The sequence below is a fragment of the Polychytrium aggregatum genome (assembly GCF_025602895.1).
Source record: "Polychytrium aggregatum strain JEL109 chromosome Unknown BJ171scaffold_3, whole genome shotgun sequence".
Lineage (NCBI taxonomy): Eukaryota > Fungi > Chytridiomycota > Chytridiomycetes > Polychytriales > Polychytrium > Polychytrium aggregatum.
Genome location: NW_026516205.1, coordinates 1172675 through 1192279, shown reverse-complemented (window position 1 = coordinate 1192279; position 19605 = coordinate 1172675). Strand labels below are relative to the sequence as shown.

The 19605-nt window shown below is 58.9% G+C and overlaps 8 protein-coding genes across 8 annotated transcripts; 4 read left to right on the top strand and 4 right to left on the bottom strand.

Moving 5' to 3' along the window:
- The first annotated feature begins 637 nt into the window (after positions 1-637).
- BJ171DRAFT_595502 (uncharacterized protein) lies at positions 638-3036 on the top strand. Its single transcript, XM_053114609.1, has 3 exons — positions 638-958; positions 1247-1372; positions 1472-3036. Exons 1-3 carry the CDS (start codon positions 857-859, stop codon positions 2834-2836), a joined length of 1593 nt encoding a protein of 530 aa, XP_052971167.1. The 5' UTR covers positions 638-856; the 3' UTR covers positions 2837-3036.
- A 78-nt stretch (positions 3037-3114) lies between these two features.
- On the bottom strand, positions 3115-4867 carry BJ171DRAFT_488471 (thioredoxin-like protein). The gene is made up of 6 exons (XM_053109376.1): positions 4706-4867; positions 4342-4446; positions 4133-4189; positions 3918-3960; positions 3641-3710; positions 3115-3541 (listed from the first exon to the last, which is right to left on the bottom strand). The coding sequence occupies exons 1-6, from the start codon at positions 4718-4720 to the stop codon at positions 3409-3411; spliced, it is 423 nt and encodes a 140-aa protein (XP_052971166.1). The 5' UTR covers positions 4721-4867; the 3' UTR covers positions 3115-3408.
- A 182-nt stretch (positions 4868-5049) lies between these two features.
- Positions 5050-6323, bottom strand: BJ171DRAFT_488469 (synaptobrevin). Its single transcript, XM_053109375.1, has 4 exons — positions 6100-6323; positions 5901-5960; positions 5611-5742; positions 5050-5381 (listed from the first exon to the last, which is right to left on the bottom strand). The coding sequence occupies exons 1-4, from the start codon at positions 6161-6163 to the stop codon at positions 5353-5355; spliced, it is 285 nt and encodes a 94-aa protein (XP_052971165.1). The 5' UTR covers positions 6164-6323; the 3' UTR covers positions 5050-5352.
- An 852-nt stretch (positions 6324-7175) lies between these two features.
- BJ171DRAFT_175045 (uncharacterized protein) lies at positions 7176-8412 on the top strand. Its single transcript, XM_053106006.1, has one exon. The coding sequence runs from the start codon at positions 7550-7552 to the stop codon at positions 8183-8185; it is 636 nt and encodes a 211-aa protein (XP_052971164.1). The 5' UTR covers positions 7176-7549; the 3' UTR covers positions 8186-8412.
- On the top strand, positions 8413-10472 carry BJ171DRAFT_175046 (uncharacterized protein). The gene is made up of 3 exons (XM_053106007.1): positions 8413-8940; positions 9110-9500; positions 9758-10472. The coding sequence occupies exons 1-3, from the start codon at positions 8640-8642 to the stop codon at positions 10380-10382; spliced, it is 1317 nt and encodes a 438-aa protein (XP_052971163.1). The 5' UTR covers positions 8413-8639; the 3' UTR covers positions 10383-10472.
- Positions 10473-10502: 30 nt separating this feature from the next.
- Positions 10503-13679, bottom strand: BJ171DRAFT_175010 (uncharacterized protein). The gene is made up of 2 exons (XM_053106005.1): positions 11439-13679; positions 10503-11233 (listed from the first exon to the last, which is right to left on the bottom strand). The coding sequence occupies exons 1-2, from the start codon at positions 13330-13332 to the stop codon at positions 10623-10625; spliced, it is 2505 nt and encodes an 834-aa protein (XP_052971162.1). The 5' UTR covers positions 13333-13679; the 3' UTR covers positions 10503-10622.
- Positions 13287-16594, top strand: BJ171DRAFT_488462 (glutamyl-tRNA synthetase). The gene is made up of 10 exons (XM_053109374.1): positions 13287-13679; positions 13823-13933; positions 14101-14148; positions 14328-14675; positions 14872-15021; positions 15142-15246; positions 15475-15635; positions 15738-15946; positions 16162-16322; positions 16451-16594. The coding sequence occupies exons 1-10, from the start codon at positions 13476-13478 to the stop codon at positions 16538-16540; spliced, it is 1587 nt and encodes a 528-aa protein (XP_052971161.1). The 5' UTR covers positions 13287-13475; the 3' UTR covers positions 16541-16594.
- On the bottom strand, positions 16595-19144 carry BJ171DRAFT_595497 (2-oxoacid dehydrogenases acyltransferase-domain-containing protein). Its single transcript, XM_053114608.1, has 6 exons — positions 18990-19144; positions 18758-18808; positions 18526-18623; positions 17921-18405; positions 17446-17794; positions 16595-17247 (listed from the first exon to the last, which is right to left on the bottom strand). The coding sequence occupies exons 1-6, from the start codon at positions 19032-19034 to the stop codon at positions 16830-16832; spliced, it is 1446 nt and encodes a 481-aa protein (XP_052971160.1). The 5' UTR covers positions 19035-19144; the 3' UTR covers positions 16595-16829.
- Between the last annotated feature and the right edge of the window lie 461 nt (positions 19145-19605).

Genomic DNA, 19605 nt, shown 5'->3' with positions numbered 1-19605 from the left:
GTATGCGCCACTGCGTTCATGGCAATCGGGTGCGCTGGCCCCGGTCCCCCATCCCCCCCCCATGCCGTTGGTGATTCTGCGCGCTGGTCGTTCCCCTCCCGAGCGGCTCCTTTCCCGATTCCGAGCCCCTTTCTCGTTTTCTCGTGGGCGGTGGCGGTTGCACAGGCACTTTCCCCCTTTCCTCTTCGCTGGCCCCCCCCCAGCCAGCCACATGAACGACTGTTTCCCACCAGCCCTCTCTCGCGGCTGTCGCAGCTGTCGCGTCCGTCGCTCGTGATCTTGTTCGCGGTGCGTGGGAACGGCGGCCTGGCTGTGCGCGCAAACAGCCCTTGCTGGCTGGCCGTGCGGGTTCAGCCGGCAACTGCGACTGAGGACTGTCCAGCAGCACGGATCGCCAGCGCTCGGTCCCAACCCAAGGCCGCCACAGCACCAGCGCGACACTCGACAGCAACAACACCAGCCTTGCCAAAGCGGAAAGGCACAAGGCACGGCTGCACAAGGCCCCGATACACGGTTGTCCACAGACGTCGCGGCCGCGCGCAAAGAGCAGCAAGAGCAGCCACGACTGCCCTCTCGGTGCCCTGACGCTCGCCCATAAAACCTGGTTGTTCTGCTCTTCTGTCTCCTCTGCCTCGTCTGTTGTCTCTGCCTGTCTCTTCCTCTGCGTCTGGCCGGTGCCGTCGTCTGCGGCTGCGTCGCTTGCTCCCTCTCCCTTTCCCTCTATCACTTCCTCTATCACTTCCTCGATCACTTCCTCTATCACTTCCCCTCCTGCACGCACGTCCAAGTTTGTCGCAAGCACCGCCGCTGCCCAACGACATCCTCCCCCTCTTGAATCCTCCGCGAACTGCTGACGATGCCGGTCATCATGAGCCGCTCATTCCCGGTGCTGCTCGTCCTGTTTCTCTCCTGTCTGGCCAGCCTGGCGCAGGCCTTTGATGCTTCCATCGCCGTGCAGGTGCGTCTCCGTCAACGATGCTCGTCGAGCTGCACTGCCAATGTGTGCTCCAGCATCGGCCATGTCGGCTGCGATTCCGAGCATCCATTCATCCCATGAGCCTGTACTCTCCTTGGGACTCACCGGCGCTGTTCCTTTCTTTGCTTACCGTTTGCTTGCTGTTTGTTTGCTGTTTCGATCGACCTCTCCTGGCGATGCCACCATGTCGGATCAATCATGCACCAACCGTGTACATCGGCACACCGTCTCGACTCTGGATCGTCCACACCATCTCTCCCACGCACTCAGGGCGTCTGGACGGCCGGCAGCACTGGGTTCTTGCAACTATCCTTCACCGGCACCAGACTCTCCTCGCTCTTCACCGCCGGCGCCTTCATCGACTACCGGGCGTACAATCCCATCAAAGGCACCTGGGTGAGAACCGACGGGCCCCTTCGACTCTTCCGAGCCCGTTCCCTCCATGCCAACCAACTAAACATGCGTTCTCACACACCCATTTTTTTTTGCTTGCAGACCGAGCTTACGACCACCGGGCCGATCTTGGTCCCAATCTCCCCACAGACTTTCTCGATCAGCGTCAATGTTCCCAGCGATCCCGCGGTGAATCTCATTGCCATCTGCCTCCTCAACAGCCCTCGCTGCACGACGCAGTCGGTGCAGATCCAGCCGGCTGTCGCAACCTCGGTCGTTCCTCCTCCTCCGCCCCCTGTCACCTCCTCCAGCACCACCACCACCACTACCACAACGACAACGACAACCACCACCACCACCACCACGACAACCACCACGGCAGCAACAACCACCTCCACTTCCACCCCCGGACCGAGCGCCACCGTCGTTATCTTGCCGACCCCCACCTCCAGCCCCACCCCGGCTCCATCCAGCGGTCCCAGTGCTGGCTCGGTCGTCGCTGGTGTCTTTGGCGGCATCGCTGTGGCCGGTCTCGTTCTGGCCGTGGGATTCTTCTTCTATCAGCGCCGACGCGGCGACCACACATACAAACCTTCCCGCCTGGGCCCGCTCATGTCCTTCAAGCCAAACTGGAGACCCTTGGACGATCACCAGAGCAAGTACCCCATGTCCAACACCAACTACACCTCCTCTCGAGAGGCCTTTGGCGGCTCGTACATTCCCCCGCCCAACACCTACGCCATGGCTCCGGTGGACTACTCGGCTCGTCCGTCGTCCATCCCGCCGCCGCCGCCTCCCAAGACCAGCCCTCCCCAGCCGTACCTCGGAAACGAGTTCACCAGCGGCTTCGACCCCCAAGCAAGAAACAGCGCTCTGCCCCCGCCTGCTGCGGTCCCGACCTACCCTCCGATCGATCTTGCCCCGGCTTCGAATCCGTTTGCTGATTCCGCTGGTGTTGCCGTCGCCGCGACCGCTGCTGTGGCAGGTGGTGCTGCTCTGACTGCAGCTGGTGCTCCTGGCAGCAGCGACTTCCCGATCGTCATCGAGCGCTTCAGCTCCCTCAACCGGCCCAAGGACATGCCTCCGGGCGAGAAGCGGTTCGTCAAGGTCGGTCGCAAGGCCGAGAAGCCCGACGAACTGGAGCTCCACGCGGGCGAGGAGATCACCCTGATCCGCAAGTTCCCCGACGGCTGGGGCGAGGCCATCAACCGCTTTGGCCAGTCCGGAGCCGTGCCCGTCAACTTTTTGCAGGACGAGGTGGCTCCCGACGACACCCGCCCCGCAATTGCCTCGCGGACGGCCAGCCAGAGCGATGAGGTCACCTTGTTTGTCGGCGAGTCGATCGTCGTCATTCAGGAGTTTGAAGATGGATGGGGACTGGTGCGGACGCCGCGTGGCGAGCAGGGCATGGCTCCCCTCAACTACCTGGCCCCCAAGGGCACGCCACTCTCCCAGCCGGCCTCGTAGAAGTGACAGTCCGTCATGTATGCCGGCACTGGATGCTGGCTTTTGTGTTGGACTGTGTCGCTGATATGGAGCGCCTTTCCCACACACACATTACCTCGGTCCTTCCTATCGCTTTCCGTCTTCCTCCGCCTCGTCTTGTCTCGTCTCGTCTCCTTTGGTTTCGTCTCGTCTCGTCTCGTCTCGTCTCGTCTCGTCTCGTCCCGTTTGTGCGTACATCCCTCATGGCAATATCTTGGCAATCCCCCTGCCTTATTATACGTCTCTATCCCGTTGTCGCTCGATCTATATATATACAACTCTGCTAAAAGTAACCGAGACGTTTGATTGATGTGTCGTCGCAGATCATCCACGCTGAGCTGACTGACTGACTGGCTGGCTGGACCAATGCACACCAGACAAGTCCCGAGGCAAAACGGGGAAGAAGGAGGGTGGAAAATGATCGCCAGGGCGGGGAGGATCCTATTATTTCTTTGGTACACTGATGGTTGGAGGAGACGAAAGGAAGGACGAGACACTGGCAGTGCTGTCCCTTTGCTGATTTCAATCGGACCAGAGATGCCGTTCGTTGGCTGTTAGACCTTGGGGACAATGCCCTCCTTGACGAGTAGCTCCTCAAGCTCGCCGCTCTGGTGCATGCTCAAGATAATGTCGCATCCGCCGATGAACTCTCCCTTGATGAAGACCTGGGGGATGGTTGGCCACGAGCTGACGCCGCGCATGGACAGTGAAGATTGATGGAAGCAGCAGGGTGAGCGACGCATCCAAGACGGCCGGTGCCGCTCCAATGCCGTCGGATCGACTTACGTGTACTCCTTGATGCCCTGGCGGACCTCTTCGTCGGCCAGCACGTTCATCGACTCAAAGCTCTCAACACCTGTGTGCCCACACACACAGTGCCCTGATCGTCAGCGTCGCAGCAGTACCCCCCCCCTTCGAGAACAGCTCGTGCAGTGTGGGAATCTGGAGGTGTGATCCTGCCGATTGCAGATGCGGTGCGGTGATCTGCCACCACCACGCAACCAGTTGACACGGCGAACGGGCCAACTACCCTCCCTGCAAGTGGGCCGGAGCAAGCAAGTACCTTGGGCGTTCAGGATCTGGACGACAGCACGGCTATATCCGCACTGACAGCAGCGTCGGTTTAGAGGCGTGGGCGAGTTAGCCGACAGGGATCAGTCTCGATGTCTACTTCCGTCCCTCATCCCCGATTCTCGATGATCGTGCGCTCCTGGTCTCACTCGTCTCCCATGAGAGTCCGAGCGGCGATCCCGACGCCCATGCGCTCCAAACGCTTACTTGAGGAGCATCCTTGGTGCCCTTCATGAAGACGACGACGTTGTTGTTGGCAACCGCCTGGATAATAGAGAATCAATCGCGTTGAAAGTGCTCGATCGTCAGCACTCGGCTAGATGCATCACAGTCGCTTCTCCGTCGGCGGATGGGGCGCTTGGATAACTCAGCGCCCGATGCCCTTGCAACGGCGTGCAGCATGGCTTGGGCCTGACCTGGTCAAACTTGGCACGGAGCGAGTCCGAGAGGAGCCGATGCTGCTGGCGGTTGAAGGCCAGCGAAAACCGAGCCGCAGGCTGAAAGGCAGAACGCACAGATCGCTGCAAGATTCCGAGCGAGCGACGGGACCGCGGGGAGCGGGGGGGGCGGGCATGAGGGTGGGTTCAACACAGCGAGTTGGCGATAGAAAGGTTCAATCCAGAGGGCAGAGACTGGATGAGCAGGGTGTTTTGTGTGTGCTGCCGTTTCTGCATCAGATCCTCGTCAGAGGATGCGACGATCGGCGAGATCATCGGCTCGCTGGAATGCCGCGATCAGCAGCCAGGAATCAAATAAATGTGCTTGCACTGCAGGTCTCACCAGAGCACCCAGCATGGTTTCCGAGGGACCAGATCAGTCGAGTGGATGAGATTGAATGGATGGAGGGCAGCGGGACGGCCAAACGAGCTGCGGATTTCGAGGGAGCCGCTCGGAACCGGCGGGTGAGCTGGTTCGAGTCGCTGGCACCGGGGAAAATGCTGTTTCAAAGCTGGTTTCCGCTCCAGCACACTTCCCGGCTGGGGTGCCTGGCACTGTCCCTGTCGAGCTGGTGCATGAGCGGCAGCAACTGCAGCAGCAACTGCAGCAGCCGGACGACCTCGGCGAGCGGATCATATAAGCGCCGACACAACCCACACAAGTCATCCGTGGGCAAAGATGACCCGTTTCAAAATGAGTAATGCATGTATTCAAGGAGCAAATCAAGCAATCAACAGAGACACAAAAACACATGCCATCCTCACCGCTGCTTCGCCAGGGAGCTGGACAGTAGCGGCGGGGCGGGTGGTGGCATGTTTGGGACAATATGGACGAAGGGAACAAGAAAATGCACAGCAACGACAGACGGAAGAATCACTGAGATTCGGAGAATCAAGGCACCTTCAGGGAAGGGAAGTGCGGTAGCGCAGGCGAGTGGGAAGGGAGGTTGATATAGGAGCGCCGGCGAAGCCAGGCTGGGAAAGCCGGCTTTAGTTTCGCTTGGTCAGAACAACAGACACTGCGTCGTTGGCAGATGTGGATCCAGCGGCGGTTCCAGTCGAGCGAGTCCAGGTCGGCGGCAACAGGAAGATGGGATAGGATTAGCGAGGCTCGGCCTGACGAGTTTGATCTGCTGCTGATGCTCTTGACGAGGCTGCTCAAGCCGCACCAGAGCGCCCAGGCGAAGGCGCAGAAGAATCCGACCCAGCACACGCCGCAAAGCGGACGCCAAGGAGCCAGCGACTTACGGATGATGGCGAGCAAGATCACCGCAACAATGATGCCCAGGATGATCTTCATCTTCATGTCCTTCCACCACATCTGCTTGCGCACAGCAGAGGCGCCCTTTCGGAACTGTGACGACGAGTTCTGGAGGTCATCTGGAAGGGTGGTGTGTCGCAGAGTGAGCAGCCAGGGCTACGAATGACTGCGCCGGTCCAGCCATCGAACGAACTGGCGAACGAACTGGCGAGCGAGAGGACCGGCACAGACAAAGGCCAGAGCTGGCGAGCTGTAGATCAGAGGTGGAGAGGCCTACCGGTCTTGGTCTGGAGGGTGGACAGGTGCTCGCCTCGCTCCATAACCTTGGTGACGTTGTCTGGGAGGAGAAAGGCATCGAGGGCGGTCAGGATAAGCACATCAGCTGCAACCGAGGACCGCTGGCTATAACAGGATCCCGTCAGCGACAACAAAGCTTGCCAGAAAGCAAAGCGAAGACAGGCAGCGGGCCACCGTACCTTGCATGATGCCGACGACCTGGTCAACCTCACGCTGGATCTGGGAAGTCTTGCTTGAGCTCATGGCGATAGAGGTGCGGCGAGTGAGTGCGGCGAGTGAGTGCTGGGCGGTGCAGTCGGGGACGGCAGGGAGGATGTGGAGACGAGACTGGCGAGAAACGGACGACGGCGGTCAAGAGCGATGCAAGTCCAGGAGAAGGAACGGGGCAGCGGGGGCGGGTTTGTTGTTCGGGACAGAGGCGCTGCGAGAGCGGGCGCACAAACGGCCTGTTTTGGTGGGGGGGGGGCAGCCCTGGGCGGCGCTCAGGGCTCAGGGCAGGAACGTGGAGGCACAACGACGGAGTGGTGATATTCAAGAGATGATGATAATGAAGGGATGGTGATAATAAAGTGATATTCAAGTGATATTCAAGTGATATTCAAGTGATATTCAAGCGATGGCAAGTGACAGTGGGTGGGAACATGTGCTAATGCGATGTTCATGCCGCGGGATATCTCAGATGGGTAGATCAACCGACAACTCGATACAACTCTGGCCGGCATCGCAGTCCGATACCCCGTTCTCCCTCCGGGATACAGACACACGGGGGGCAGAGGTCACCGAGGACAGGGTGCAGACCGAGGGTGCGGATGGGAACGGCGGGATGCATCGCCTGAGTGTTGGTATCGCTTGTTGGCAATCGCTGCATCTGGTGGCATTATCGACACTCATATGGTGGAATGTATCAACGCTCATATGGTGGAATGTATCGACACTCATATGGTGGAATGTATCGACACTCATATGGTGGAATGTATCGACACTCATATGGTGGAATGTATCAACGCTCATATGGTGGAATGTATCGACACTCATATGGTGGAATGTATCAACTACCATCTGGTGGCAATTATCAACTACCATCTGGTGGCAATTATCAACTACCATCCATCCACATCCACATTCGCATTCGCCTTCGCATCCACAACCGCATTCGCATCCATTCGCACGCATCACGTGCAGATCCGCCCCCGCTTTGCATGGCTGACTTTTCTGTCCCCGTTGCTCCAAACGCTTTCCGCAAGTCATCTCTGCACCGCAGCCGATCTGGATCTGCATTCCTCATTCGACCGATTCGATCGACCGGCTCGCCGTCGCCCTCTGTACTTCACCTCCAACGCAGCCGCAGCCGCCTGTCGTCCTGCCATCGCTGCCGGTCCCGCTCTCGAGCCAGGCGGTTCTGTTCTCTTGGTCAGCTCGGCTTGCCCAGCCGATTGTTGCTCTCCATCCAACAACTTCATTCACTCGCACCGTCTCCCGATTGCTTGCCGCACCGCACACCCGTAATTCGTCCAATCCACAGCCCCATACACTCCCGAGTGCTGTCCAGCGAGCCCACCCGCTCTCAGTCTCGCCAACCCCCTCCTCTTCCGACACGTCCTGGTCGCACCCACCGCCAGCTTCCGAATCATGTCGGTCCCTGAGGTCGTCTCTTCCGCCGTGGCCATGTCGATCCTCAACAGTCCTATCAGCTTCTTGATCGGAGTAACCGTCTCGCTGCTGGCGTCCTGCTGCTCGAATCTCGGAGTCAACATGCAGGCCGCCGCTCTGGCTTCTCGGCGAGAATCCAACCGGCGTGCTCTCGAAGAGTCCGAAGTCTTGTTTCCCCCGGAAGAGTCCTCTCTCGAGGACTCACAGAGCTCGCTGCTCGAACTGCCAACCCCCCATGCCGGATATGCCGACCATTCTCCCGGCAGCTTCAACCCAGAGCCGAGCACATCGTCGGCGACCCAACTGTCGGACACGTCAGCGTACCCAGCGCCGGCCGACGACGACGGCAACGACAACATCAATGGCCGACTCAAGCTGCGTAGCCCCGACCGCTCTGCCGGCACGCACTCTCATCACTCTGTCAATCCGTCACATCTTAGCCCGCACTTCCGCAGCTCGTCGTCCGACTCGATTGTGAGCCTCTCAAGCTCCATCGATGGGGCTCCCGTCTCCACCTTGCGCGTCGGCACGGATCTGTCCAAGCCGACAGCCGGATGGAGATATCTGTGCTCGCCCGAGTTCTTCGCTGAGTGGAAGTGGTACCTCGGTAAGTAGCCCTGAGTCCTGCCATCGTGATCGTGTTGTTCTTTTGCTGATGCGCGGGGTGGGAACAGCGAGGGTTGCGACGCCCTGGCCTGCAATGTACAGCAACGCACGCAGTCCTGCATCGCGGCATCCGCCCGAGCGATTGGCGTCCGCCCGATCGATGGGCATCCAGTCGGAATTCGATCGATTCAGAGCCGAACCAGCATCAATGGTGGTGGCATATAGTCGCTCCCACCCCAAGCAATGAGCGACAGAAAGGATCTCACCAAAGGCGGCAACAGCACAGGCGGCAACATGGGCATATCGGCTGGAGGGCCGCCTCGCAGCGTGCTGGCTCTGGATACAACCGCTCGCCCCCGGCAGTCGTTGCGTCGCCAATGCGGCATCGCTTTGCTGCCGTTGTCTGGCGCTCAAATCACGCGATTTTCCAGCAAGCAGGATCACCTCGTCCCGATGCTGCCCCATGCCATGGAATTGTGCGATTGCCCGCCTGTCTGACCGCCGCTTTCCCCCTCGCGGGCTGTCTTTGGATCCAGGATTTGTCCTCTATGCGCTCTCGCAAGTGTTTGGCAGCGTCATCGCCCTGGGCTTCTTGACGCCCGCAATCCTGGCTCCGCTCAGCTCGGCTGGACTGATCTTCAACGTCATCTTCTCGAGCGTCTTTCTGGGCACCACAATCTCGGTCCTGGACTGGTGTGGCACCCTGCTGATCATTGGCGGGTGCTGCGTCATCACCGTGTTTGGCTCCAAAATGCCCGACGAACGTGTGTGTCTGAATCGTGGGAGTAGTGCTCAGCGCTTGCCAGCAGCACATTTGACAAGCATCCTGCTTCGTGCGGCCTTGATGACTGATCTCGCCGCCATGTTGACTGATTCGTTTTCTTCTTTCGGCTCCTCTGTCGGCATGGTGCTCTGCTTGCCCCGTCGCTCCAGGCCAGACAATCGAGGATCTGATCCGGCTGTACACCCGGACGCCCTTTGTCATCTACATCCTGATACAGATCCTGCTCCTGGTCCTCCTGTTCCTGGCGCTGCGATATATCGAATGGAGTGCCCTTCACGGCGACAGCGCGGGCCGCACACCAAGGCCATCAACCATCCAGCGCCGCGGATCGACTGTTTCGCGCGCCACATCCGTTGCCTCGACCACATCCCGACGCTTCTCGACCACGCCGGACCACGAGAAGACGCCGCTGCTTCCCGATAGCACCTCGCGGCGCCGGCGCTCCAGAACCGGCAAGGACTACGGATGGTGGCTGGCGGTTGTTTACGCCAGTATGGGCGGCACCATTGCCGCCCAGACCTTGCTGCTCACCAAGAGCGGGTGAGTGCTGTTCCGCAGTCGCCACGGTTTGTCTCGACCAAAGTGGGATCGAGCTTGGTATCGTTGGTGCTTGTACTTCCTCTGATGGCGTCGGTATTTCCTCTGATGGTGCTGATGCGACTTTTGATGATGCTACTGTGCTAACGGCGTCTCTCGCTTCATTTTGCAACACTGCTTTGTGCATCGCCATGAACGTCACAAATACCTCGATCGTCATCAATGTCCCAAATGCCCCGGCTGTGCCATCGTGGTTCCAGGGTCGAGCTGCTCATCACCTCCATCCTCGACACAAACAACCAGTTCCACGGCATCTTTGCGTTTGGGCTTCTCGCTCTGCTGCTCTCGACCATCTTCTGCCAGCTCTACTGCCTGAACCGCGGGCTGCACTTTTCGCTGCCGGTGATTGTGGTCCCCATGTTCTTCACGTTCTTCACCATCTTTTCATTCACCAACAGTCTGGTCTATCTGGACCAATTTGGCTCCTACCGGTGGTGGGATCTGGTGATCGTTAGCGCCGGCATGGGCATCCTCGTCTTTGGCGTCTACCTCCTGACCCTCAACACCAATCCGAATGATGGCAGCAACGCCTTCGAGGGCCCTGATGGCAGCCTGCCCGCTGGGACACCGCCGTCGTATTCTGCAGCGTCATCGCCCACGTTCCCTTCCATGCGACGGGATCTGAGCGAGGCCAGCCTGGCCACCCAGAGCTCGACTGCAACTGGCGGCGGCGGTGGCAACGGAAGTCACCGCAAGCGATGGGCTTCACCCTTCTGGAAGCATCGCCCACACATCATGGCAAGCAAGGACCCCAACGTCCTGCTGGAAGAGGCTGAGCGCATCGTCGCCGGCAGCAGCGCCAGCGTCATCTCGAACGAAATCTGAGTCGTAATACATTCGTCGCCATCGTATCTAGATGCGGGTGGAGGCTCTCGCCCGGGCTTGGTCGAGCGAGGAGACACAAATCGATGGATGTACTGAACAGTTTTCAGGAGAGGAGGAGGGCCCGATACTGAGATGGCCGTAAAGAGAGAGTGATATGTATGTGGAAGTGGATGGTGATGCATGAAGAAACAGAATGCGGCCCGAGAGGTCCCAGTCGGTGTCGCTGGCAAGCAACGTCGCTCACGGCGGAGGAGCGCCAATGTCCAGCTGCTCGTAGATCGCCAGGATCCTTGGGTCCCTCTGGTCGCTCAGGGACGTCCTGTAGATCGAAAGTGCCAGCTTGAAGTGCTCGATCGCGCGCCTATGCTTGCCGGCAGACTTTTCTGCCTGAGCCAAGGCGCAGAGCCTCACCGCCTCATTGAGTTGCTCCTGTGTGTCTTGGTTGGCAGGGCCAGCGGCCAAACCCACCTCAGCCACAGGATGCACCATCGCTGTCTCGGGCTGGGCAGCGGGTGCCGCCGCACCCAGACAGGCTCGCTTCTCGCCCTCGATTGCTTCGATGAGCCGGACAATCTTGACATGGATGTCAGTGTGGCTGACACTGGTGCGCATCTTGGCCGCATACTGCTCCAGATGCGGAATGTTTTCGAGTACTTTGGCATCCGTGGGCACTGAGCCAAGCTCCAAAAGTGCCTCGCCAGTGGCGGTGTTGATATCGGCGGCCTTGAGCTCGGGTTCCCTGAGCACGTATTCCCACGCCAACTTCGACACCAGCAAGTGTGTGTGGTAGGTGTCGTTCGAGTCCACGTGAAGAAGCCCGGTGTGGGTCACTCGTTTGAGGAGCTGTCCAGCTGGGCAAGTAGGTGAGGCATAGTCAGCCATCGGTCCATAAGGAGTGCCCGGCTCGATGGATTTCCAGATCGGACATTGCCCGATATTCACCAGCACCAGCACCAGCACCAGCACCAGCACCAGCACCAGCACCAGCACCGACCCTTCGCTCGTCCCTCATTCCATACTCCAACAATCTCCCATCAAGCATTGCGTTGCACTTACTCTGGATCAATAACCCCAGCTTCTGTGCGATCCCCTTGATGAGACGATAGTGAATGCCATTCTCCTTGAGCAGAGCGATCGCTCCAAATATGCGGCAGGCCTCTCGTCCTTCGTCGCCGTCCTTCTGCATGCTCTCCATCGACTGGTCCACAATGACCTTGAGCGACGAGCGCGTCTCGTCGTCACCGACGCTCTCCTGCAGTACTTCGTCGATGCAGTTCTCAAACTCATAGATCGGAGTGCTGTTGTTTTCAAAGTGAGAGACAAAGGACTGGGCCACCAGCGGATGGCCGTCGACGACACTGAGCATCCGCGTGAGTGCCTTCACCGACTCGAGCGACTGGATTTTCCTCTGGAGCGAGGGACTCGCCGAGAGAATGTACCGCTTGGTCTTCTCGACGGACCACCGCTCCAGCTTCAGCGGCTCCTGCTTGAACGTCGGTAGCTTGGCCTTGAGCGCATCGAGGAACGGGCCCTTGGGAAAGAGCGGCAGGCGAGTCGTAACCAAGACGTCGCCACCAAAGCCCAGCGATCGCGAGTGGCTGAACACCGAGTTGACGATGCGGATGTCGTCGACGTTGTCGAGGACGAGGAGGTAGTCCCTCTCGTTGGCGAACATCCATGCAGCATGCTCCTTGATCTCCTGCCGATCGACTCCCGGAAAGATGGCGCTGAGGTCGTAGAGGGCAGAGAACTCGCCCGAGCAGTTTATCCAGTGCACTCTGCTGTACTGTGGCTTGACCCCGATGGTATCCATCATGTAGTCGCTGAGCTCGGTCTGGTTCTTGACCTTGAGCTTGCCCATCATGAAGCGCAGGAACTGGCGGGCGAGCACCGACTTGCCCATGCCACCCATGCCCGAGATGATGGCCCGGCCCGTCAGGGTGATTTGCTTCAGGAGGCCATCGAGCTTGTCCATTTCGATCTCAAACTTGGGGTCACAAAAGTACTTGGAGTAGATGTGCTTGTTGGTGAGCTCGTCGACGGCGATCGGGTGGAGGAGGTTGAGCAGCCGATAGAGCTGCTTGTGGGGCTCCTCTGGCCGGTAGCCATACATCTGGATGGCTTTGAGGCGCTTGACGAGGCTGTGGGTCTCGGGACATGACGGCTGCGTCAGCTCCGGGTCTTCATACGGGGCAAACGGTCGGTAACCGGATCCATCCTTCAGATCCAGGCACAGCGGCATCACGGTGATGGGCTTTCCGGCCTCGAACAGCTCGAGAGCCAGGGTGACCTCGAGTCGGACATTGTCTTCCTGGCCGTCCTTTTCTCGGGCCTGCATGGTCATCAGCGAGTCTTTGCTCAGGAACAGGATCACAACCGAGCTGCCGGGGAGGGCCCGAAGGAAGCCGTCCTTGCAGTCCTTGGCATCGTTCAAGCAGTCAATGTCATGGAAGATAGATAGAGGCCGGTCAAGACGGCGCAGTGCCACAGACGACAGCAGCTCTTTGAGGTCCTCGACCGCCTTCGAATCGGGGCGGACTCGGTAAGAGAGGAAAAAGTCATGGCATTTGCCGTGGGCGCTGCACTCGAACAGGTTGTCGCTGGACGGCGACAATGCGTCGACCAGGGCCATCGTGGCGGCTGCGAGACGGCAGAGGCAAGACGGCGGATTCCGGTGTCTTGTGCTGGTCCGAAACTGCAAAGAACAGCGAGCGAGGGAGAGAGAAAGAGCGCTCGAGCACGGGCAGCGAGCCTCGCCGGAATGTCGCTGCGGGTTGTGGGGATGTGCATCGAGTCCACATGTCGATCGCGGAGCCAGCCTTTGCTCGTCAGCGCACAGGCTTTGTCGATCGCCCGGCTTTGTCGATCGCCAGGCTTTGTCGGTCGCATTCAATCGGTCTTGCCTCGTCATCGTCAGCATCGTCATCGTCAGCATCGTCATCGTCAGCATCCAGCGTCCCTGCCATCGCCGACAGCGCCGGCCTCGCCCACATCATCGGAATCTCGGAAACCGCTCGTCGGCCCTGAGATTGCCAAGTCCTCGACAGAGAATCGACCCGAGATCGCTCAGCCAGATTACAACACCATCCCAGCATGATCAGACTGCTGTCTCCTGGCCGACTTCTTGCCCGCAAGAGACTGTCCTCGACCTCGGCATCCAAGCCGGCACGGGCTCGGTTTGCGCCAAGTCCCACTGGCATGCTCCATCTCGGCGGCCTTAGAACGGCGCTCTTCAACTACCTCCTGGCCAAGCAGACCAACGGGCAGTTCATACTGCGGATCGAGGACACAGACCAAGTGCGTTATTTCTATCCGAGGGCAAACCCGATGCCGAGGTGCTTCTGCTGTGGCTGCTGGAGAAGACCATCGTGTGGCATTCTCGGCTCGCTTTGGATCCGGTCTCCGTGCGCTCATGCTGCCTGATCCTTCCGCCAACACAGGCCAGGACGATTCCCGGCGCAACCGAAGCATTGCTCCAGATCCTTAAGTGGTGCGGCATCCCATACGACGAAGGGCCCGATCGCCCCGGCTCGTTCGGTCCTTACATCCAAGTGAGCCCTCTGCTTCAAAGCAAGCACGCACGCACGCACGATCGCAGGATAGTGATCTCAGCAAAGCCAGATAATCTGTCGCCAGGAAGTGGGAAGATATGGAACTGCTGGTGGGATGTTGGCTGACATGCTCTTTCATCGGCCGCACTCGAAACGAACGTTGCCAGTCCCAACGCTCCGAGATCTACCAAGACCACGCAAGAATCCTCCTCGAGGTACAGCGTCGATTCGGGACGAGGAATAATCGGGAGCCCGAAACCACTGTGCCGGTAGTCTACGGCTCGGAACCGCCACTCGGGCCGTCACTCTGGTTGTCACTCTGGTTGCCACTCTGGTTGTCATTCTGGTTGTCATTCTGACCATCCTCGCACTTGCTTGGCTATCCACACTCCAGAAAGGACACGCATATCGCTGCTTTTGCAGCCCTGAGAAGCTTGCCCGCTCCCGGGAGCAAGCAATCGCAGCCAAGAAACCGCCGCAATACGACGGGACCTGCCGATATCTCACCCCCGCAGAGATCCAGCAAAAGCTGGATGCAGGCATGCCGCACACCGTCCGGCTCAAAGTACCCCACGCCGAAAAGTTCATCTCGTTCAACGACCAGGCTCACGGACGCATCCAGATTGCCAGTCGCCAAGTGGACGACTCGATTCTGCTCAAGTCCGATGGGCTGCCGACATACCATCTTGCCAACGTGGTTGATGACAAGTTGATGAAAGTGACTCATGTTCTTCGTGGCGAGGTATGCGGCAACCTTGCTCTCGCTCTGGTATCCGTGGACATCGTGCTAGATGTGACTGCGTTATCTGCCTTCGCCGCTATGGTCCAGCTGTCTTTCGCTGCTATTGCGTGGATGTCGCCGTGGTCCCTCCATCACCACACCTTGCTCATCACTGCTCCCCTGAAACTCGGCTGGGTCCCTGGCCTGAACTCGCCAGGAATGGATTCCATCGACACCCAAGCATATCCTGCTGTACAAGGCATTTGGCTGGGAGCCTCCTGCGTTTGCACACCTGCCACTGCTGATCAACAAAGATGGCTCCAAGCTATCCAAGCGGCAAAACGACGTTCATGTGGAGCAGCTCAGGGTACGAAGCCCGCATGTGGGCTCAGCCAGAACCACATTCAATTGATCTGCTCCCAACGGGCACGGGGCGACGTTGTTGGCAGAGATTGCTAACCGACCATTGATACATGGATTTGTCCAGGACAAGGGATACCTGCCAGAGGCACTGCTCAACTTTGTTGCCTTCCTTGGGTGGGGGCCCGGTACCAAGAAAGAGTTTTACACACTCGAAGAGTTATGTCGCGATGTATGCTATCTCGAAGCGGCTGACATGTGCACCAGTATTAGCATTGGCATGAGCACCAGCACGAGCATCGGCGCAGGCGTTGGCACCAGCCTCAGTGCCAGTGCTTGAATGGGAGGACACGGACTATCTGAAACAAAGTCTCGCTCACGGACCCCCACTGCCCTGCGATTTGTGGGAACATGGATTCTCACCACGCACACCCAACCTGTCTGCTTCTTGGCCCCACAGTTCGACCTCGCCAACATCAACAAGTCGCCTGCGGTGGTCACCTATGACAAACTGGATCATCTCAACAAACAACACATCCTTGCCCGACTTGCTGATGCCGACAAGCGACGTGGGCTGGTCGAGGAGATTCGCGTGCTGGTGACGAAGGAGTATTCTGCCGAGTAAGTCCTCTCCCAAACCCACCGTGTGACGCTCGCGAGAACAAGCACGACCGGTCCATGTGTCACGGATCGCAGAGCTGATAGCACAATCCACTGTTGCAGAATGCAGGATCCTCTGAAGACTCGGCTGGTTCGCCAACCCAGCGAAGAGAGCGACTACCTGACCCAAGTCGTTGTCGCTGTGAAGGAGAGGGTTCGCCACCTTCCGGATTTTGTCCAGCTCTGCAAGCCGTTCTTCCTCGAGCCTGCGCTGGTCAGCGATGACAGCACAAAGACGGCCTGGCGCAAGAAGATGGACAACAAGATCTTTGGTAAGTTTAGGGGTGGGGGCATCTCAATCTCCTTCCGCACATCCGTGTCTCTGGCCTCGGTCTTGTCCTTGGCCTTGGCACAACCTCCCTCTCAATCGGATGTGCTCTGGTTGCCACAGACCATCTTGCATGCAATGCGCATGACTGCTTCTCCGCGAACCTTGTCTCTGATGACATACGACTCACCCTTGTGGCTTGAATATCATCGCCAAAAGGATCGGCCACCAAATCGGTCAGACAACAACTGGCTACTGTCGACGAGACCGATTGGTCCCTTGACACCATCAAGTCCTCTGTCCTTGGCGTCGAGCAGGAACTTGGATTGACTCACATCCAGCTCATGCAGCCGCTGCGGTATGCCTTGACCGGGTCCAAGGTAAGGCCACGCCAAGTATCCAGCTCGCGGTCAAGATGCTCATGGTTCTGCCAGATATGCTCGACACAAACATCGACGCCAACACCGAATGGCGACCACTCATCTGTTGAAATCTGTTTCTTTGTCAGGTTGGGATCGATATGCTGACGACGATTCATCTGCTCGGCAAGCCCGTTGTGCTGAGGCGGCTCGATGAATGCGTTGCTCGTGAGGTCTGAACCACTCCGATCCCCCTTCCTGCAGAACTTGTGCATGCATGCTATAGTTTTATTGTTTGTATGTGACAATTGAGTGAGCAATGGATTCACTGGGAATGAGCATGGCGCTCCAAAGGGTGCAATTGCGGGCGATACGCTCGCAGGACACACATCATGTTTGCTGCTGGGATCCAGACGAGGGATGAGCCGGCCGACGACGAAGGAATCGGGTTGGATCCTTTGCGGCGGCTCAAGACTCGAACTGTCTATATTTGGAGAGGCACAGAGCGAGGCATCGGTGAGCAAGGGTCTACTTGAGCTCCACGGCCATCAGGGCAGGGTCTTCCAGGTACTTTTTCCACAGCTGGACGAACCGGGCCATGGTGGCGCCGTCGACGACACGGTGGTCGGCATTCCAGCTGACGTTCATGATCTCGTGGGCGACAATGATCTCCTCCTCCTCGCCAGTCTTGGCGCTCTTGACGGTCTCAAAGCGAGGGGTGCGGGTGGTCTTGCCGATGGCGCCAATGCAGACCTCGGACGAGACGATGACGGGATGGAGGACGGTGCCGCCGATGGTGCCGATGTTGCTCAAGGAAATGGTTCCGTTGGCGAAATCAGCGGGGGTGATGGCGTTCTTCTTACCGAGCTCCTTGAGGCGCTCGAGCTCGGCGGCAATTTCGAGGATGGACTTTGATTGGCAGTTCTTGATGTTAGGGACGACCAGACTGAGAAAGACAGCATTGGCGCAGCGACGGATGGATGAAGGCGAGTTGGATGGGTGAGACGGCCTGTGATCAGGTGTGTCCACGACAGTCCAGGCAAAGAGCGAGCCACAAACGCAATTGTGCGGCCATATTCCACCCCTGTGCTCACATCGCGCAGCTCTACTAGCTTCTGCCAGCATCAATGGCAAAATAACTCACCCCTGAGGGGTATCCATGGCAATGCCAATGTTGTGGGCACCGCGATACTGCAGCTGGACCTTGCTGAGATCATCGCCGTTGACAACCATGGCGTTCAAGATGGGGTACTCGTTCAGGGCCATGGACAGGGCCTTGATGAAGATGGGCATGTATGAAATCTTCTTGAGGTTGTGCTTGGGAGACTTGCTCAGCGACTTGTTGATGGTCTCACGGAAGGCAGAGACTCGGTTCAGGACGACCTCGTCCGAGTAGCCAAAGTGAGGGATCGACAGCGACTTTGTCATCTGCTTGAACATGGCCTTCTGGATTGGCGTCAGGGACTTGAGCGCATCCTGGGCCACAGGGGTATCTGGATTCGACAGGCGCCGGAGAAACCGAGATCAGGACACAGCAAAGCAAAATCAAAGAGCGTGCCGTTCATGGTGTGCACGATCTCACTCGAGGACGGACGGGCGAGCCACATGGGTCAACTTACGGGTTGGGGCCACAGCGCCAACGACAGGGGCAGACTGAGTCGCACCGCCCTCGAGGAACGCAATCACGTCCTCTTTCATGATGCGGCCGGCCTTTCCGGTGCCCACGACCTTGCGGAGATCGACGTTGTTCTCTTTGGCAACGCGGCGGACGGCAGGGGTCGCAAAGACCTGGCTGTCGTCGGTCTCAGCCTCGGCAGCGGCAGCAGCAGGCTGGGCAGCACCCTTAGCAGCCGGGGTAGCAGCGACAGGAGCAGCAGCAGCAGCAGGCGCAGGGGTGCTGGGGGTAGGCTCGGCAGCAGCATCATCGGCCTCATCGGTATCGATGTCGACGAGGGGAGCGCCGACTTTGGCCATTTGGCCAACCTTGTAGTGCAGCTTCTTGACGACACCATCGAAGCGCGAGGTGATCTCGACGGCGGCCTTGTCGGACTGGACCTCGGCAATGCGAGTGAATTGCTCGACACGCTCGCCCTCCTTGACGAACCTGAGATGATCGTGGGAGGAAGGATGGGGCGCCGTGTCAGTTGCGACCTCGATGACTGGGGAACGAGAGCCGCGGGCCTCCCATGCCGTTCGGTCTGCCATTAGGGCGCTTTGGGCTTACCACTGAATGACCTCGCACTCGGTGATGCCCTCTCCGACGTCGGCCAAGAGATACGGGACGTTCTTGAGCAGCAGCGAGTTGGAGTGGAATCCACGGGCCTGGGTGTTGCAGCATCGGCAGTCGCGATCAGTATTCTTGTCTGGACGGGCCCGGCCCAACGAAGCAGGAACGACAGCATCAGAGCTTCGCCGAGCCCGCACGGAAGCCACCTGGGCATCCGGCTCGGACTTACCACGCAGCCCCAGGAAGTACCCAGGGTTCGACGGACAGCAACCGCACTCGACTGCAACGGACACGAGGCAAGGATCCGTATGGATGTAAGTATACGACGGGTTAGAGACACGGCTGTGCAGACGACACATCCAGACGAAGCAGGATCACGATGGAGGCAGCCAGCCTGCGATGCGAGCTGTTGGCGAATCGAGACAGTTCCCAGACTCGGGCGACACAGCCAGACGACTCACGAGGGGTCGCAGAAGGTGGCGGTTGGCGGAAGCAAGACGGTTCATGGCGACAGCGTGGAGGCGGATGTGCGGCAGAAGCGACGGGCTCAGGACGAGATCGAGGACAAGATCCGGGACAAGATCGAGGCGAAAGGGACAGAAGAGGGCTGAAAACGGGCAGGCCGGCGACGGGAAGCGGATCGGCGCGACGGCTCCGACGGGGTTCGGCTGGGAAGGCCGCAAGCTCCGATTGCATGCGCCACACGGACCCGACACGCACGGAGCAGCCGGCGAGCACGGGACGGGAGTCGGCTGGGCGCAGTGCGATGTGCGATGTGCGATGTGCGATGTGCGATGTGCGATGTGCGATGTGCGATGTGCAATTTGATGCCATGGAAGTGATGCCACAGCGTCGATGCCATGGAGGTGATGCCACAAAGGCATCCTCATGGAAACCAAACCGGATGGGACATATTACACGATACAATACACTACATTACGCGATACGATACACCACATTACCCATGATACCACACCCAACCACACACCACAGATATGCAATTCGTCGCAATGGTCTGGGCCAATGAGCTCGGCCACGGACTGACTCCACGGCAATCCGTCTCGCCAAGGTACAACC

Excerpts from the sequence above, each read along its gene's own strand:
- BJ171DRAFT_175046 (XM_053106007.1), top strand. The coding sequence starts at position 8,640 with ATGCCATGGAATTGTGCGATTGCCCGCCTGTCTGACCGCCGCTTTCCC. Across the intron at positions 8,941-9,109 it reads CTCCAAAATGCCCGACGAAC|GCCAGACAATCGAGGATCTG; the intron begins GTGTGTGTCTGA and ends CCGTCGCTCCAG. Across the intron at positions 9,501-9,757 it reads TTGCTGCTCACCAAGAGCGG|GGTCGAGCTGCTCATCACCT; the intron begins GTGAGTGCTGTT and ends TCGTGGTTCCAG.
- BJ171DRAFT_488471 (XM_053109376.1), bottom strand. Across the intron at positions 3,961-4,132 it reads GCACCAAGGATGCTCCTCAA|TGCGGATATAGCCGTGCTGT; the intron begins GTAAGCGTTTGG and ends CGCTGCTGTCAG. Across the intron at positions 3,542-3,640 it reads CAGGGCATCAAGGAGTACAC|CTCGTGGCCAACCATCCCCC; the intron begins GTAAGTCGATCC and ends GCGCGGCGTCAG.
- BJ171DRAFT_595502 (XM_053114609.1), top strand. The coding sequence starts at position 857 with ATGCCGGTCATCATGAGCCGCTCATTCCCGGTGCTGCTCGTCCTGTTT. Across the intron at positions 959-1,246 it reads ATGCTTCCATCGCCGTGCAG|GGCGTCTGGACGGCCGGCAG; the intron begins GTGCGTCTCCGT and ends CCACGCACTCAG. Across the intron at positions 1,373-1,471 it reads ATCCCATCAAAGGCACCTGG|ACCGAGCTTACGACCACCGG; the intron begins GTGAGAACCGAC and ends TTTTGCTTGCAG.
- BJ171DRAFT_175045 (XM_053106006.1), top strand. The coding sequence starts at position 7,550 with ATGTCGGTCCCTGAGGTCGTCTCTTCCGCCGTGGCCATGTCGATCCTC.
- BJ171DRAFT_488462 (XM_053109374.1), top strand. The coding sequence starts at position 13,476 with ATGATCAGACTGCTGTCTCCTGGCCGACTTCTTGCCCGCAAGAGACTG. Across the intron at positions 13,934-14,100 it reads CGTTCGGTCCTTACATCCAA|TCCCAACGCTCCGAGATCTA; the intron begins GTGAGCCCTCTG and ends GAACGTTGCCAG. Across the intron at positions 14,149-14,327 it reads ACGCAAGAATCCTCCTCGAG|AAAGGACACGCATATCGCTG; the intron begins GTACAGCGTCGA and ends TCCACACTCCAG.
- BJ171DRAFT_175010 (XM_053106005.1), bottom strand. The coding sequence starts at position 13,332 with ATGCTGACGATGACGATGCTGACGATGACGATGCTGACGATGACGAGG. Across the intron at positions 11,234-11,438 it reads GCTGGGGTTATTGATCCAGA|CTGGACAGCTCCTCAAACGA; the intron begins GTAAGTGCAACG and ends CTACTTGCCCAG.
- BJ171DRAFT_488469 (XM_053109375.1), bottom strand. The coding sequence starts at position 6,163 with ATGAGCTCAAGCAAGACTTCCCAGATCCAGCGTGAGGTTGACCAGGTC. Across the intron at positions 5,961-6,099 it reads GGTCGTCGGCATCATGCAAG|ACAACGTCACCAAGGTTATG; the intron begins GTACGGTGGCCC and ends TTCTCCTCCCAG. Across the intron at positions 5,743-5,900 it reads CACCCTCCAGACCAAGACCG|ATGACCTCCAGAACTCGTCG; the intron begins GTAGGCCTCTCC and ends CCACCCTTCCAG.
- BJ171DRAFT_595497 (XM_053114608.1), bottom strand. The coding sequence starts at position 19,034 with ATGAACCGTCTTGCTTCCGCCAACCGCCACCTTCTGCGACCCCTC. Across the intron at positions 18,624-18,757 it reads GTACTTCCTGGGGCTGCGTG|GCCCGTGGATTCCACTCCAA; the intron begins GTAAGTCCGAGC and ends TGCAACACCCAG. Across the intron at positions 17,795-17,920 it reads TGGCGCTGTGGCCCCAACCC|ATACCCCTGTGGCCCAGGAT; the intron begins GTAAGTTGACCC and ends TGTCGAATCCAG.